General features: G+C 44.3%; 1 protein-coding gene across 1 annotated transcript in view; it reads left to right on the plus strand.

Moving 5' to 3' along the window:
• The first annotated feature begins 3,055 nt into the window (after window positions 1-3,055).
• Window positions 3,056-18,246, plus strand: part of LOC142568562 (uncharacterized) — a 32,117-nt gene continuing 16,926 nt past the window's right edge. The window contains exons 1-4 of the mRNA XM_075678449.1: window positions 3,056-3,168; window positions 3,270-3,378; window positions 3,656-4,520; window positions 10,793-10,815. Of these exons, the coding sequence (XP_075534564.1) occupies window positions 3,056-3,168; window positions 3,270-3,378; window positions 3,656-4,520; window positions 10,793-10,815 (1,110 nt within the window). The remainder of the gene's footprint in view (window positions 3,169-3,269; window positions 3,379-3,655; window positions 4,521-10,792; window positions 10,816-18,246) is intronic.

Here is an 18,246-nt window from a genome sequence, read left to right on the forward strand (position 1 = left end):
TGAGAGAGATTTACCTAGAAAATACCGTTTGCGTACAATGGGAAGGGATGAGGAGCGAGGAGAAAGTTCATATCAACAAGGGACTGAGGCAGGGGTGCCCTTTATCCCCGCTGCTGTTTATGATGTACATGGTGAGATGGAGAGGGCGCTAGAAGGAAGTAATATCGGGTTTAATCTCTGATACAAACAGGCGGGTACAGTAATAGAGCAGCAACTCCCAGGTTTATTTTATGCGGACGACATTGTGTAGCTAGCTAACAAGCAAAGTGATTTGCAGCGTCTGGCTAATATCTGTGGACAGGAAGGCAACAAGTTTGGTTTGAAATTTAGTGTTAGAAAATTAGGTGTTATGGTATTCAATGAAAACAGTCAACAGACAGTGGAGATACTGGGCCAAGAAATACCTCGGGTAAGAGAATATAAATACCTTGGTATATGGATAAACGAAGGCAATGGATTTATAGAAACACAGGAAAAAACCATAACAGTAAAGGGGAAGAGAAATGCAGCCATAATGAAGCACAGAGCGCTATGGGGATACAATAGGTACGAGGTACTCCGAGGTATGTGGAAAGGTGTAATGGTTCCAGGACTTACTTTTGGAAATGCGGTCGTTTGCTATAAATCAGGGGTACAATCAGGACTCGACGGGAACCAAAGGTCAGTGGGTCGCCTAGCATTGGGCGCTCACGGGAAGACTACAAATGAAGCTGTGCAGGGCGATATGGGCTGGACTAGTTTTGAAGTGAGGGAAGCTCGCAGTAAAATTGAGTATGAAGAACGGCTGAGGAATATGGAAGAAAGTGAATGGGCTGGGAGAGTGTTCAGGGATCTGTACAGGAAAAACATTGGTTCACAGTTGAGGAAAAGAACTAGGAAGCTTACCAGCAAGTATGCGGCCTGTAGGGTGGGCAACACAGCAACAAAGAAGGTGAAGCGGAAAGTCAGAGAGGCTGAATTAATCTCATGGGTGGCGGCAATGGAAAACAAACCTGCCATGAGTAACTACTTAAGAGGAAAAAACGAAATCAGGAAAGAAGCCATTTATGATAACTCAAAGGGAAGCTCATTGCTTTTCGAAGCGAGATCAGGATGCCTTAGAACACGCACCTATAAAGCGAGATATAAGAAGGGAGAAGAGCATGTGCTTGATGTGGTAAAGCTAGGGAAACTACGGAGCATGTTTTATTAGAATGTGAAGACGTCTACCCAGCGGTTGATTTAGGCACCACGCGCCTCTTTGAAGCCCTTGGGTTGAGAGGGAGCCGTGGTAAAGCAAACATGTCCGCAATGGACATTAGTAAGAGGCGACTGGAGGATTGGTGGAAGAAAAGTAGGGAAACGACAAAATATGGAGACGTACAAAAGCACAGTTCGCAATAGGGGATCTCAAAATTTAGGCTTGGTAGTTCATAGTGTTTTTTTTTCTTTTTTCATTGTTTAACCTACGTAGGATAATAGGCAGTATAGTAGCGAGAGCTTGGTGGCGCAACCCACCACCCCGTTCCAAAGGGGACGCTCATAATATCCATCCATCCATCCATCCATCCTACATAGGGAACCCAAGCTCAAGTTTGGGCGCGCGACGACAGGGCGCGCTGCTACTCCAGCGCGCGAGCCGTGCGAAACTGGATAGATGGCGCCCGCGCAGCTGCAGGCGCAACCAGTTTGCAGGCGGCCACTGCACGTGCGCGCCAGCGCTACTCAGTTGAGACGAGGCACTGGGGCGTCGCGCCGCTAGTTGGGTACGGTACGTTGTCAAAAGGCTTGTTGCGCGAAGTTGCGTTTCCACAATGGCAAAAGTAGCCCCGTCGAAGCGAAAGTGCGGTCCGAAGTACTGCTGTGTCGTGGACTGCCACAACAGTGCAGACAACATCAAGGAACGCGATGATCCTGTGAAACTGTATAGATTCCCGGGCAGGTCGTATGAGAAAGGCGACAAGCGTGGATGACTGCCGTAAGGAGAATCAAGTAAGTCCTAGCTGAAAGATGTTCCGACCGTTTCACTTCTTCGCTTTGGTTTGGAACGCAGCGCATGCACGCAACGACAGTAATGGCATGCTCGTTGTCTTCTCGCATCGCTAGTGTTCAGAAAGCGCAGCTACGGCTGTGTGGTGCAACAACTTTGTATTTTCATTCCTAGCGTTTGTTAGACTTCCTTGTTCAAAGTTCACAAGCAAAGTGGTCCCGCGGTAAGCGTTGCCGTGTTGGTTTAATGAAACGAAACTACGCACGTTTTTAAATGTTCGGCGCTCGCAATTTAGGCGTCGGGAAAGTAGCTTTATCGCGTCGGAATGAACGTCTCTTCCTTTCAGCAAAATTTATCGTTTGCTTTGTTTTTGTGGCTTTATTAAGGCGGTATTTAAGACTGCGAATCTCACTGGCACTTAATACGTGCTATGCTTGAGGAGCTCGTAGGTTCTTTCAGTTGCCACCTTCGAAGCTTGTGTGATTCTCTTCTGTGTGCGAGCGTGTGCGCGGGTATGTGTGTATGTGCCATGGCGGCTAACAAGCAATTGCTGTTCTTTCTTACACACTCCCGATGGAACTCCGTGGTTGCCCAAAGAGCATACACGAATTTGCAGCACTCATTTCGTGTGCAACTGTAAGAGCGACATTAAACAGCACCCATCCTACATCCCGTCCATTTTTCCGCCTGTCTACAGAAAAAAGGCACCTGACAGGAACAGGGCGCAAAGGTAGGAAAGCAAAAATGTGAAGCTCCTAATGGAAACTATAGCATTTTGTTTTCTAATAGATATGTCGTCACACTTGCCTGATTCATGAAAAGTTTGCATGCGTGGTGCAAAGACTACATGGACAAGCACTCGGTGCTTTCATTTTATTACAGGTTTGGGTGTAGCCTGTACAAGATTGTCATTGATCTTGGATTTGGTTAAATGCAGGTGGCAAACACGTTCCGACAGGGCAATCTCATCACGGAAGCTTGATGCAGGAGATGAGGATCCATCCCAAAGCACAGCTGATGGAGCAACAATGCAGGATTCAGAAACCTCCATTCTGGATGAAGTGCCTCCTATAATGGATTTTAGTGATGCATCTGTGGAAACATGCTGAGCTAGTCCTTCGCATAACAGCATCGCTGATTCAGATCCTTTGGTGCATGATGCAGCAGAAGAAAGCAATTGTGCTCGAAGGAAAGACGCTGTAAGGACACATTTGATTTTAATACTGGTCTTCGAGCTACTTGATGAAGCACCAAAAAGCTGTCTAAATACCCCAACAATGTCTGTGTCCCATTCTTTCAGACATGCCAAACAGGAATTTACGACTCCGGCAAGGCTGTCTATACTTCTCTCAGCGACAAATGGAACGGAGGCGTCTACTCAAGTTGTGCACACAGAAATGAGTCACAAGGTTGGAAAATAATGACGTTGGTCCTTATCTGCTGTGCTGAATTGTGACGATGTCTTGCTGTTAGTATTCAAATTCTTATTTAAGATTAATTAACGTGCATTATTGGGCAGACTTCATTTTGTTAGTCCTGCCTAACACTCATCTTATAGTGGTGTTAGTTATTTCCAGAATTAGTGAATTTATTTGCACTAGAGTGCAATTAAATTTTTCCACTTTGCATTCCTCTTACCTTGTTCTCTTTTTTATTTCATCATGCTGTGTTTTTTTCATCCTGAAGGTTGCAAGAACGGATAGGAATTGGAAGCGAGACTGTGGATTTCGGGGCTTTGAGTTTCTAAAGGAAAAGCAAGAGGCACTGCAAGATTTGTGTGGTGTGACCCTGCAAGTCTTCTGCCTTCTTTTGAACATGTTGCCACCACCAAGGTACAGGTGCAATGCGATGTCAAGTGAAGACAAGCTGTGCTTGTTCCTGGCCAAGCTGCGGCTTCGGATAACATACAGTGCCCTAGGAGCAGTATTCAGTGTTACAGCCACAACAGCATCAACCGTGCTTAGGGAAACGCTTGGTATTCTGAGCATTGCCCTGAAGAACTGGGTCTTCATGCCTTCTCGGGAAATAATCAAGCTTTCATTGCCTGACCCATTTAAAGAAAACTATCCAAATTGCACCTTAATAATAGACTGCACAGAGATCCGCATAGAAACACCCTCAAATCCTGATTGTCAGCACATGCTGTATTCACATTACAAAGGAGGATACACACTGAAGGTCTTAGTAGGCATAATTCCTAATGGCATGATAAGTTTCATATCCAAGGTATACGGAGGACGACACATTGACTCGTTCATAACTCAAGACTCTGGCTTCCTGCAGCTTCTCAAACCAGGGGACTTAATTTTAAGTGACAAAGGATTTCCAAACATCCGAACAACTATAGAGGGGAGTGGTGCGGTGCTACTCATGCCGCCTTTTAATTCAGGACGCGGTCAACTGTCTGCATACGACATGGAGATTATATACAAGATTGCTTCTCTGCGCATCCATGTAGAAAGAGTAATTCAAAGGTTGAAGATTTATCGTATTCTAAGGAACAGAGTACCGCTAAGACTGGTCCCACACATGAACAAAGTAATTTCAGTATGTGCTGCCCAACGTTACTAGACTAGCTTCAGTTTTAAAGCTCCGCGCTGATGCGCGGAACCGCCACCCGCCCGCGCCTTCGTGGCGCTGCAGTCGCGCCCAGCTTGACTTCCTCACTAGCCGGCTACGCGGGCGGGCTGGACTAAGCATGCGGTGCAGCGCTAGTCTATTCTGTAGTTCGTTGTTGACGGCAAATTTCATCAAGCATGTCATCCGCGAAACTGTAGCCTTTGACGAGTTAAGGATATCAGCAGACGATGCCGATGTGCTGCGTACCTGGCTGCATAAGCGGCTATCTGAACGATGCCGACAGTTCCGCGCGCCACTTTTTCTGTGCTCGCAGCAATGCCACACTTCGCTCGGCGTAGAACAGAGCGATTCCTCGTGCCGACCGGGAACTCTCTGTGAAATCTAAGGTGTGTGATTTACACTTTCATGAGCAGGATATATTAAAGTGTTATGTACATGTTATTAACGGACAAAGGGTTGAGGTGCCACGAGGCAAGTGGACACTTGCCGAAGGTGCGGTGCCGAAAGTGTTCCCGAACCTACCCTCGTACCTGTCGAAGCCACCTGGAAAAAAAACGCAAACGAAGAGAGCAGAACACTGGAAAAGCGGTTGGTCGCACCTTTTCACATTCAAGTGGGGGACAATGTGAAGACGCAGAAGAAGCGCAGATCGTTTACAGCCAAGGCTCCAGTCTTGAAGCCCCGGAGGAAGTCACGTTAAGTGAAATAAAAAGCGCACGGCTACCGTCTTTGTGGCGGACGCTTACTCTAGAGGCCATCAATAGCAAATATGTCGTGTTTTCACTCTCAAAACAGAAGAAAGGCTCCCTCAAATTGAAAAATATGTTGCAGTGGGGCCTGAGAATAGAGCCGCGGCAAGTGCTTTCGGCCATGTGATCGCGGCGTTCAAGAACGTTTCTATCCGCACATTGGATGACCTAGCCATTCTAATAGAGAGAGTTGACGGGCTCAATGTCTGTCATGGGCTAGAAGCAGTAAACGGTACGAGCGTTCCACGCAGGTGCAAGGTGCTCACTTCTGAAGCGATGTGCAATCCGTGCCAAAAGAAAATGAAGGAGCAGGAAATTCAAATGGCTCAGAAGCGAGAAAGAGCGTCGCACAGACAAAAAAAAGATAAAAAATCTTCAGAAGAAAGGAATAAGGGCTGCATCTGCACTAGTTTCTTTTATGACCGAGATAGAGAAGCTGAAGAAGCAGCTAGCAAGCCAACAGCCTACGGCGATCAAGGAGGTACTGAGCTCACTACCACAAGTCCAAAAACTTGAATTTCATACCTCACTGCAGCAGGTGAAGGCAAAAGGTCCTCAAGGTGTTCGATACACAAGAATGTGGGTAATGAACTGCCTCCTGCTTCGCATCTCAACCCCGAAAGCTTACAACCTTCTGAGAAACACGAAGCTGCTTCCTCTTCCAACGACCAGCCGGCTAAACCAAATTCTTTCAGGTGTTCCTTGCGAGTACGGATACAAAGAGGTTGCCCTTGAGACAATCAAGGCCTTTTTCAAAGACGTACGTCCTATCGAGCGGTGCGGCACTCTTGTATTGGACGAAATCAAGCTACGGGAGTCGGTCGATTTCAACAAATCAACTTTGAACTTTGATGGGTTCGTGAACTTTGGGGGCCATTCAGGGGAGCAAGTTGCGGCTGACCATGCTCTAGTGATCATGTTCATACCACTTTTTCATAGGTGGGTGCAGCCAGTAGCCAGCTTTGCTACTAGAGGTGCTGCCCCAGGCTTTGAACTGGCCAAAAGAATTATGGAGTTTGTGCTGAAACTTGAGCGCTATGGCGCTACCATCATAACCGTCGTGAGTGACGGCGCTGGGAACAACAGGTCGATCGGGAGTCACCTTGGGATAACAGGCAAGCTGTCACAACCAGTCAACAAGTGTCCGCACCCGACCCTTGAAGACGGACGTTCTCTTCACTTCTTGTGCGACGTTCCACATACTGTCAAGTGTGTGAGGAATCACCTTTTGACCCACACGCATGGAAAGGTAATTAACATCCATTTAACTTTTGAAAAATCTGGAACCTGTGAAGGTTACGATGTTTAAAAATGTCAATGCTTGATTTTTTTATATTCTTTGTAGGCTGGCTCTGACATGGTGATCTTCGAGCACTACAGACAGCTTCATGACACTGAGTAAAAAAACAACTAAAGGTTGTTCCAAGGCTGACGGCATCTCACGTTAATCGGAAGAAGCTCCAGAAGATCAACGTTCGCCTGGCAACACAGGTAGTACCTGGGTAGCACCATAGTGTGCCTTCTGCTTTGTATAGTTTTTTGCAGTTGCTGTCTTGGCACGTCAGCGGCAAAGTAAATGTCTTGACACGTAGAATGTCCACTCTGATCGCGGGTGTTAAATGAAATATTTTAGTGATAGTGAATGCTACTCTCAGCTCTTCAGCAGGAGCGTCGCTTTGGGCCTGAAGTTCTACCGGGAGCAACGAATGCCTGGCTTTGAAGGAGAGCTTCACAAGGCGGATGGATGACCTCTTTGATGCATTCAATGCCAAGTGGCCAGCCGAAGGCATACGCAAGAATTCGCCCCAAATCAAGGTACAAGGAAGTTTTTATGCGCTCAGCGTGTCTACAACATTAAACAGATGTGTTACATGCCATTTTACTGTGTCATCCAGGGGATCATCGACTTCCTTGAAATGCTGAACTCAACAGAGAAGGAGAGTGTTAAGAATAACACAAAGCTGTTTGCCTCCCAAATGACGACCGAATCTCTTCGAGTGACACTAATGTCAGTCCTCTACGTTATCACTTGGCTACATGACAAGGGCGTCAGATACATCTTGACTGCGAAGGTTGACCAGGACCCGCTAGAGGTAACACTTATTTCTTTGTTTTGAAATAACTGTTCTCTTTAGAGCGAAGCTTTGTATGCCTAGGCGAAATCGTATATGGCTAGGCGAAATCGCGTGTGTACAGAAAACTATCTTCAGCAGGATTGGCTCGAGCGTCGTCTTCCGCAGCTGGCTGCGTTGCCGTTCATCATTCCAGCGTAGAATTTCACTTCTGTCGTCGTAATGGGGAGGCCGCGTTTAGGGGGGTATGGGCCATTGCTTAAGGGAGTATGAGCCACTCATTGTCTTACGTAATGGACAGATTTAATTTTGAAGAAATTTAATTTCGAAGAATCACAAGCGGCAAATGGCCGGCGAAGGCTGCTAAACACGCCGTCGAGCAAACTCGAGACAATGTACGCAAACGACAACAGCGGACTACGGGCATACCGTCAGTGACGTCGTTCTCTCCATCGCAGCCGATTGTGTGTGTAACCTCATAATTGAGAAATACATTAATGAACCCTCGGGCTTAACCCATTGATAAACACAGGGGTCGCACGTTTCACCTTCGCTGGGTAACCATCTTCACGGAGTGAAAGAGCGGACAATGTCTTTTTTTTGGCTTGTGTCTTCAAAGACTGACCTCAATCTTTCTTTTCGTAGCGCTTCTTTGGCGTGGTGAGAAGCTTCGGTGGGGATGAAGATCATCCTACAATCACGCACTTTGACCAGATCTTCAGGCTCGTGAGCCTTTACACACCACTGAAGATGCAAATGAAAGGCAATTGCTCCGGTGATGCTGACCCGGTTCTTGTGACTGTGGAGGAGAACCTAAGCACAAAGAAGTTGGAGGCGTTGTCCCGAAAAACAGACCGTCAGCGGAAGCTGGCCATGTTGATAAGCCAGATTGACCTGCGGGAGGAGGTAGACAGTGACTCCCCCTAACAAAGCGGCAGTCGCCCTTTTGTATCTGCAGCTGTTCTCCACTATCTTGGCGGCTACGTTGTTAAGAAGGGTACCAAGATGACGGACTGCAGTGACTGCCATGCGACTTTGGAAGCTGCATCAGACGTTCCACCTGCAGCCATTCTCACCGAACTTAGGTCATTTGTGCCTGGTGCTTTGAAGCACCCGTCTGGAGCCCTAACATCTATGCTGTCAGCCATTGAATGTATTATAAAACGGCAAACAAAGTAAAACAAGGTGTTTGGTGAGCTGTTCTGGGCCATCTTGGAAGAGCTGTCAGAGCATACGCTTAGTCGTGTTGGGTGCCCCTTGCACTTTCAGGAAGTTAGTGCACGCATCATTAAATTTTATTTAGTAACGCGCATGAATTTTTATGCAAGGTTCCTGGATCAGCGGCGGGGATCCAGCCTTGAAGTAAAGGCAGCGAGGAAACGGGCCAAGCTGCTGTAGCTGGAGTTGGTTTCCACGTCGGCGCAAATCATTTGCCTAGGTTATGTCCTTTGTAACAGCGTCAGTCTTAGCCATATATGTGGATCATACATATTTTTTACTTCATTTTCTTTAATAAAGCATTCATAAAATATAAATAATGGTTGATAAGAAAGCTGTGCTGTTATTTTTGTGGATAATAAATTTGGCCTCGCTAGCTGGCATATAACTGCCTCAGACCAAAGTGTTAATTAAAGACGTAAAAGCAGTGAGGAAACGTGCCAAGCTGCTCTAGGTTAGAAGTAAACTGCGTGAAACATTAAGACGACAGGAAGAAACATTTAGAAACTCGGCTTCTGCGCTTCGCTGAATGTGTTTCTTCCTTTCGTGCAGTTGACCCTTCTTTCAGTATGAACCAACTCGGCCAATAAATCTTATTGCTGTAGGTGGATGCCGCTTTCTCATGGTATCACTCATTCGGACAAAGGGGAACGCCAGCGAGCCTGAAACACGCGCAAACTGCCCGTCCGCACGAGCTCAAGGCTGCGGCGAGGCGTCTGCAGTGGAGCGCGATGGAACGGCGCTGCCATTTGGCGGCTATCACAGAAGTGGCGACAGCGGCTGTAAGCGACCGGGCGGGGAGTTCTACAACTGAAGCTAGTCTAGTAACATTGGCGCTGCCCATAGCGTTTCTAAATAAATACCCTAGAGGGAAATGTGGCGCTAGTGTCTACGGGTGTTTAAAGCCCGTCAATGGGGCTTTACGGGTGTTCTCATGAGCATTGCCTCAACCTACATAGGAATGACGGGAAGTACAGGCTTCGGATTGACTTCGATCTTTAGACTAGTGGCGTTTGCTTGCAGCGCAGTAAACAAAGCTATACTCAAATATTGTGGCGTAGAATCTAATTTTATTTCTTTAGTATGTTATATAATGTACAACACGCTACATAAACTTTGTATGACTTTGAGATGGAAGCATAGTTTACTATTGTTTGCTACTAGGACACACCAGGGTATGCATACTTGTGCGATTCTGTTCCCGATTTAACGCCAAAGAATAATTATTAGGTTATTTTTGCAACAGCAATAACAACCGTGCATGTACTTATATAAAAATACTCATCAAGTGTTTCTGGAAATAAAAATATTGTATTGTGAGAAAGTGTTGCGCCCTTGAGCGGAATGGTACAAGTGTCGGCTGCTACGACGCCTGCTCGCTGCAAATGCGAGACTTTTTTCGCAGACGACAGGCACTTGCGAACTCTCTCGCTCTTTCGAAAGGCTGTGTCGGCTGTCACGATTGCTGAACGTCTTCAAGTACTTTTAAACACATCTACTGCAGTGCTAGCTAGGACTCTATTGGCCTCCTACGAGTATTTCGTCATCATATGTTATATTGACGTACCGCTTCCGAAGCGTTATGGCGTGGCTTTGCACTTACCCATTTTGCGACACTAGATTACAGCCAGGGAGCAGCAACCTTTCCTACCACAAGTAAGTTTGTGTTCTCAAAGTCCTAAAGCATTTCAATGAGCCCATTAAGAAGCAATGCATAATGAAGCTCTCAATAAAATTTGATTGTCAAGCCACTAGAAGTACAACTGTCTTGTGTCCGTAGTGCCTTCTTTTTCCTATTCTGAAGTTTCATGAAGCTCGCAACGCTACAGTGTTAACCTAACACACTTAACAAACTAAGGTCCAAACCCTCAAAACATGTTCTTTCAACGTTTACGATGCCGTCGCTTTCTCGTGAGGGCTTCGACCCCACACCGCAACACAAACATCGTCCCAGTCGCTGGCCCAACGCGGTATCGCCACTTCGAGCACAATAACGAAGGCAGAGAGCTGTGCGTTGCACTGTCCCACTGCAGGTTATAGCAATTGCGCTTGGAACGAAACCAAAACTGCCAAAAAATACTTGTAGACTAGTTTGCCAGTCAATAGAATGGCAATGCGAAGCCTGTACTTCCCATCATTCCCATGATGGCTGAACGATCGCAGCGCCAGATTTCCCTCTAGGTATACTAATATGAAACTCTATGGTGCTGCGCTTGTGAACATGCAGGCAGCCATAAAAAGGAATAAGTGTTTTGCTTTCCGTGATGTCGGTAAATTGATTTATTTGCTTGCATTCATTTTCTGCAGTTTAATGTTAGCGTAAAAGTGACTTGACAACTGCAATTATGTACTGGTTAATGAATAGGCCGTGTCTGGTGTGACCGGGGCACAGCAGACAAAAGGTGCCCAAAACGTTTACGTTCACCCATTACGTCACGTCGGCTATCACCCATGATCTCACATCCGTTCATTTCCATGGCGTCTGTCTTACGGGGCCGGTTGCGCTGCGAAGCGGTGCGTATTCCGGGCCCACTTAGAGCGTGAGTAATTGATATTTCCACGCTATATGCGTGTAATAACAGCTTGAGGCTGTGAGCTATTCGATGCGTTACCACTAGGTACTTTGCGCGCATATATTGCCTCCTGGCTGCGTCAAATTGCAGCCGGCCTGTAGAATGGGCCGTGTCATCCCATATAGAGCTGCTCATGTGAATTGCCTCCGTCAGGATCGTCAGTGCGTGCACAGAACTATTCAGTAGCATGGTTCAGGGAAGGATGGGCGAAAGAACGAGGACGTAAGAAAACACTGGCATGACGAGCTGCTCCATCAGATCGTGTTACACCACGCTTTTTTTCTAAGACCATCTCGCTCGAGCGAGATCGTGTTATGACAGCATTACTGCAGCTTTTTTACAGCTTTGCTGCAGCTCATTTAATCATCACATGCATTCCTTTAATATGACAAATGGCATCGCTGCGCGAAAGAACGTCTCTTGAAGTTTCCCAACAAGAGCCAGTGCCGCCGTGCCTTGCATACACGCTTACCTTTCCTAACGCAGTTAAGACGCGGTACCAGCTCTGCTACTGTGTGATACAGGGTCACTATGATAAGAACATTAAGAACAAACGAAATTAATGCTGAAAATGTGGTCAAACGTTGCCAAGCGTGATAAACGGACCGGCCTCGCTAGTTAAGTTGAATAAATCGGCGTCCTGAAGTCAGCTTCGCCCCAGTAAACTGGTGTTACGCGGCAAAGTGCACCCAACAGTATTGCAGTGAAGCATGTCAGAAGTGAAGAGTGCCCGTTTTCACGCGACATATATAATATGTGTTCCTTAATGATGTACGCGTGCAACCACCGTCTCCTTTACATCACTCGCGCCGAGGCGCCTAATGAGTGTACTGGCCGGCCTTCAGCGCTATTTCAGACGTGGTGTGATGCTTTGAACCGTTGGTTTGTCGACCTCGTAAGCCAGTTAATGTTTACACGGCCATTTTTTTCTGAACTGTTCATTTCTTCCATAATAGCTGTGTAAATTCGTAGTTTCCTGTCCAACTACTTTGGTCATATGCGAGTCAAGATGTTCTCTTTAGCCGAGCGCAGTTTTCGAAAGGGAAACGACGCTTTTGCTTCAGCATATCGTGCCGTCGCTCATTTACAGTCAGTCAATGTCATTTTGTATGTCACTGGAAAACAACCGAACACGGGGAACTCACTCGCACGCGGCGAGCTGCATAACTAGCCATGGGATTAGCGCGCCTCTTGGGAAGCTGCTTTGCATCAAAGGCCAGGTACCCTTGCTGTGCTTCACCGCAAAACTTTTTGTATGTCTAACCGCTTAACATATTTGTACTGTGGTGAAGCTAATCTTACGGAACCGAATTTCGCAACGCTTTTTAGACTACTGTATCTCTACCAGCCACTACCAAACGCTTGTCGGTACGTCTCTTGGCAAATGCCCAGCTAAATCTCCCCAGTTGGGAGTGGGGGAGGCTCACATATATGAAAACTGCCAAGGAAAGCAGTTGCCCTGATGATGGCCAGCTCCCCTGTCGAAACATTTGCACCAGCCTGTTCGACCACCGTTATCACCGCAACAAATTTGTGTGTTGCTGTGAAGCATGCCGATATTGGGAAACATTTACGCGAATATGGATTGTATGGTTTCAGTCAGCAACGAACGTAATGTTCTACTCTCAATAAAGCAGATTTTCGTGGCAGGATGCATGATGCCTTGAGAACTTTTGCTGGCTAAAGCCATACATGCCAGGTTAGCTCTTGTCGCAATAATAGGCTTTACCACAATACATAAGAGGCCTTGCTGCAGGACACGCCCACTGTATTTAGCAAAAACCTTACGTGACCGTTCACTGCAAAACACATCCTGTATTTCGGTGAATCATAATAGAGCACATTTCTCAGTTTAGAATATAAAGACCCTTGCCCTTCGCTTTTGTGATATTATGACTCAGTTTGATGAGAACATGTATTCACTGCTAAAACATCCAAATTGAAATGGAGGCATGAACACTGATGGCAGCCTGTGTGATGTTTTATCCCTTTACTTTTTTGTGTACCTGTCATGCTGCCATTATTAAATTTTCCTGTACTTTGTAAGGTGCTGACGTACATAACATTACATCACAAGGAGCCACTGCGTAATTAGTGCTCAAGGACCAGTGTGATGGCTTTTCTCAAGAAAGGTTTGGGTTATATTGTTGTGAAGGTTTTACTTTTAGAGAGGTAGCTTTCTGCCAAGAAATCAGATGTCATGAAATAGACCCCAGTGGCACAGTAATCTTGGCTGCCTTTTGCTCAAGCCTGCCCTAGACATAATTCAGTGATTTGCACTTGCAACTAGACAGCAGCTTTAGCTTGGGAGACTAGTGATATGGCATATTTTATCAAACTAGGCGACACATAGCATTACCAGTCTGAACAGAGACCTGTTTAAATGTTTGTCACCTTTAACAACTAGATTTTCGACCATGAATTCAGAAGAATCTGTAGCACATTTAGAACCTAGATTTTAAATGCTGTATAAGTTGTCTTTTTGCTCACTGCAGTTACGCTTGGCTTCTTTCCAAACGGGAGAGCACTTCTGCATAGCTTATTAGGGAACATTCTTATTTACATACCTTCTTTTTATTTATCTCGCCTACAATCACGATCAAATGTTTATAGCACATGAATGTGCTGTGCATGAATCTCACTTACAATGCCATGTTCAACAGCGCAGTGCATGTAGCTGGTGTTGGTTCATTCAAGCTAAGCATTACTACAGCCTTTAACTGTAGGTATCGTGGTATGAGAGCAGAGAAATGGATATGCAAAGACAGTTGGGCGCATTGAGACATCTTTGTTGTGTGTGAAAAGGTGACAGATACATAAAATGGGGAGAACACATGCACTTTCATATTTTCTCGCGCGCAAGAAAAGCCGGAGGAATAAGGTTTCTTCACTGTGCCATAGAAACTATATGTTTGCTCTCAAGGGTAATTCTGATTCATTGGATTTGTTCCTGTGCTGTGTTTATTTTCTTGAGTGTGCTTTAGTTTTTGCACGTGAATGTTTCAAACTTGTTTTTATTTTCACAGACCGAACATCCCATGTCTTGGTTTGACTTCCTAGTACCGGATACCTCAACTTAGCATGGAGTGGGGAAGCAGAGCGGTGTACTTTTATTAAATGCGCAGATTTTAGCAGCATAACAGCAGTTCATTAAAAAAATTTCTGCTGAAAATAAAGTGTTCGTACCCACATTCCTCGTTGTCTAATTATGCTTGTATTCCTGTATTCTCTTCGGCAAAACCACTTATATGGGGAACTGATCATGATAAGTGCTCATGAGGATTTTAAAGAACAGCGTTGAACCCTACTCGTGCACTGGTAAAATGTATAGATGCAGTGAAATTTAAACAGAAGGCAAAATCGCAAACATGATGTGGTATTTGTCAGACATGCATGTCAGCAATTTTTGCATAAAATGATATACTTAGAGCATACGAGCACTACAAAGCACCCATCTTGTTAGGCATACATTACCACAACCTCTTTAAAGGTGGTCACAAGAGAGATGCTGGCTTTAATGAGAAACTATAGACGTTAAAGGCAGCCATGAAAATGTATTAAGAAGTTATGCAATGCATAGCATTTACTCAGTTCAGAGAGCTTCCAAAGTTGCCATAAGGCCTAGATAGCTGTGGATGAGGGAACAGTTATAGCCCTATTTGGAGCATAAGAAATGAACATTAAGATCGAAACATAAGTAACAACTCGTAATGCAATTAAAAAAATCTTGCTATACCTTTAAAAAGATAGTGAAATGAAATTAGTGTCACAATATCCTTTTCTTTTTACTTCATTTAGGTTGAATATACTGATTTTAGTAACACAAAAAGCAGAGGAGTGAAGCACATAGGAAAAATGCTTGTCTGTTTTTATATTCTGCCTTCTCTAAATTCAAAGTTCAGTAAAGTTAACTTGGAAAGCTACGGTGAAGCCATTGCTTGAGCCTGTATGTTGCATAACAGCAGCAATCGCCAGCCTAACTGCTTGGGTTTACAGTGCCTTATTTGTATTGTATACCTTTTAAGTGCTGAGCTATTGGAAGATTGATTAAGGTGACCAACATGCTGAACCAGTAGTTTACTGAGTAAAATACATGGAGAAGGGTGCAAAGATAGGACAGAGCACAGCGGATGTATTCCGTGCCCACCTAGTGGAAATGTCCATTTCATCCGCTGCTGAAGTTCTGGTTGGCTGGGCTGGTGTATGCATGAGAACGAGACATGCTCCCCCAGCTAATTTGCACTTCAGCAGAAAAGGATATGGACATGTCCACTAGATGAATACTAACAAAGCTATTTAATAGAGTACTTCTGTAACCAACATGCCTGCTATGCCATTGTTCCTTTCAATGTCTGTCTTAGTAAAAGTGTGAAAGAACCAGGTTTGTGCATGAAAAGTTTTCCTGAGGGTGTGTGCCTTGAAACCCGTAGTGGTAATTACAGGAAACGGGGGGGGGATACAGAGTAGCACCAAAGGGCAAGCCTTCATCGAAACAAATATGGAGGGAAGTGACTACATGCTCAAACTCGTCAGCTCACAAGTTTGCCAAGACCAAGTGATGTCAGAAGCTGATGAAGCCTAGATGGTTAATGTATAAAGGGTTAGGCCAAAATTAGTTAGATACTTTTTATGAGGACTACATATTTACTGGTAATCTCAAAATAATTATGTTAGTGCAGAATACACTCCACTAGTTGTGACGTCCTTGAAAGAATGAAAATGAGTTGTACTTGTGTGCTTCATGAAGTTACATTTAAAAACAACTCAGCAATGAAAACAAAATGCAAAGAGTAGTACTCCAAATATATTGCGACCTCTTTAGGGCTAGATGAATTGAAATAATAATAAGCAAATGAAGATCGCGCATAAAAAACAGATGTTTCGGCTCCCACATGAAAGCCTTGTTCACAACGATTGTGAGCAAAGCTTTTATTTTTCATTTTTATGGTTGGCATCTAACTTTAAACTACTTACCGTGCCTCTTTTGACCAAACCAGACAGGCTGTCGTCAAACTCTTCACTATTTCAATGGAAATAATTGGAGGTTGGCAAATATCACATTTTTCTAATAGGAATGGTAGGTATCGAATAGTCAAACACTGATGCATACAGTTACAGCAGACATATTTATCTTGGAATTAAGCACCATGCTTCTATCCTCTAGTAAAAAAGACAGCTATCAAGGAACATTAGAATTATATTGAAACACAAGTAATTATACCTCATATACTTGTAGCATATGTAGGGCTTCTCAAGAATCACGTCCAAACTGCACACACTAAAACATTAAGCTGGGATATTCAAAAATACAAGTACATGTTTTGCTCGCCAAGTGACTTTTAGTGTGCTCAATTATGTAAAGTGTGCTATTATATGATTAATGTAATTTGCTAATGTAAAGAAGGAACAAGCCAGGATCTCTTGCTTCATATATATGCGCTGAATCAAGAAAGTAATTAAGGAAGATGAACACCAGAAATAAACACAAATATTTGTGTGCTTTCTGGCATAAAATAATTCTCATGTAAGCCACGTAACATGCTTTCCAAAGCATCCCCTACCTTAACTAAAGCTGCATAACAAGAAGGCACTTTCTAAGAACACACATGATTCATGATCATTCATTGTGTTAGTAAGTGACTCCCACTGAAGTAGACTGAGAACATATCTAGGCATTGCATTAAATAGCTGATTTAAAGTGAGAAGACTGCTGCTTGAATGTATGAATGAACCAAGTGAATAAGAAATATAGGTTCTCAAACTTCTAGTAGTAAGTGTGGCAGCACTTAAGAAAAACATATTGCAACTAAAAATTGCAACACATGATAAAATAACTGACATAGCTAGGGAGAGTTTAATAGACCAATAAACGGGAAACTGCAAATTCCCAACATTTCTGAATACTTTTCTTCAAATGTACTCACCTCATAAGTATGACTTCCCTTAATGCTCGAACCTTTGCCTTAATTTCATCATTCCTCATTCTCGCTGCTTTGCTCATGCTGATTAACATCTAGCACAAAGGTTAGGCAAAAGTAGCTGAGCATGTGTTGTGAGACAAGCTGCCCACATCTGGTAGCCACGTGCCAATTTCTCAGAGTAGATGAAAGGGAAGCCTTGAGGTTAAACCATCGAGAAGATGGATACCTTGGTTCAATCATAGCTGAAAATGCCAACATGGAAAAATTGGACAGCTTACAGAATCAGCAGAATTGACATAGTTTGGAAAAGCTGAAAAGATGCATTATGATATTTATGTTACACAGGTTCCAGTCAAGTTGAAGATTTTCACTGTCTAATAAACATATAAAAGAATACATGACCAGCAATACTGTATTGAACCTAAACAAATTTAATTAAGTCACCTAGAAGTCAGGATGGAGAAGTCACTGAATTCAGGATGCTAAAATGGATGAGGGGGAGGCAGATTGTGAAGACAGGTCTTAAGAAATTAACATTCAACACACACTTAAGTTGTCAAAGATTGGACTCAATGTTCAAGAAGAAATTGACTAAGATAATTTATTGGTATACATACATGAGAGAGCAGCAACAATGGAGCAGAGATAACTGTCATGCAAGAGGAAAGGACGTCAGTCTAAAAGTTAACATTCAGTCAGAAGAATGGTTATGCATGGGCTCAGGCTCATGCACAATTCTGTATGGTATGCACGATGTCAGAGCGGCATCGCATAAGGAACTGTGGCCTTACATGCCTCGATTATGAAATGATGTGGACCAAGAGTGGAACAAGGATAGCATCAAGAGGGAGCCTCCTCCAAAAGGAGAACGGGAGGGAAACGGGGCGAGAGAGATTTTCTACGCAAAAGATAGAGTCATATGAGTCATAGTCATATGAGTCATAGTCATAGAAACCATGATCCAAGGAGCTGCTCAACAAGGTATATAAATTCAAATCTCTATACAGTTAAACCTCAGTATAACGAAATTCTCGATATAACGAAGTATTTAACCTTTCATGACCTCTTCTCCATAGAACACCATGCATTTAGAGCCTCAATATAACGAGGTGTGTTTGTGTGCAATTTCAATATAACGAACGCTTCTGTCGCAGAGGAGTGCCA

Source organism: Dermacentor variabilis, unplaced genomic scaffold, assembly GCF_050947875.1.
Source record: "Dermacentor variabilis isolate Ectoservices unplaced genomic scaffold, ASM5094787v1 scaffold_21, whole genome shotgun sequence".
Lineage (NCBI taxonomy): Eukaryota > Metazoa > Arthropoda > Arachnida > Ixodida > Ixodidae > Dermacentor > Dermacentor variabilis.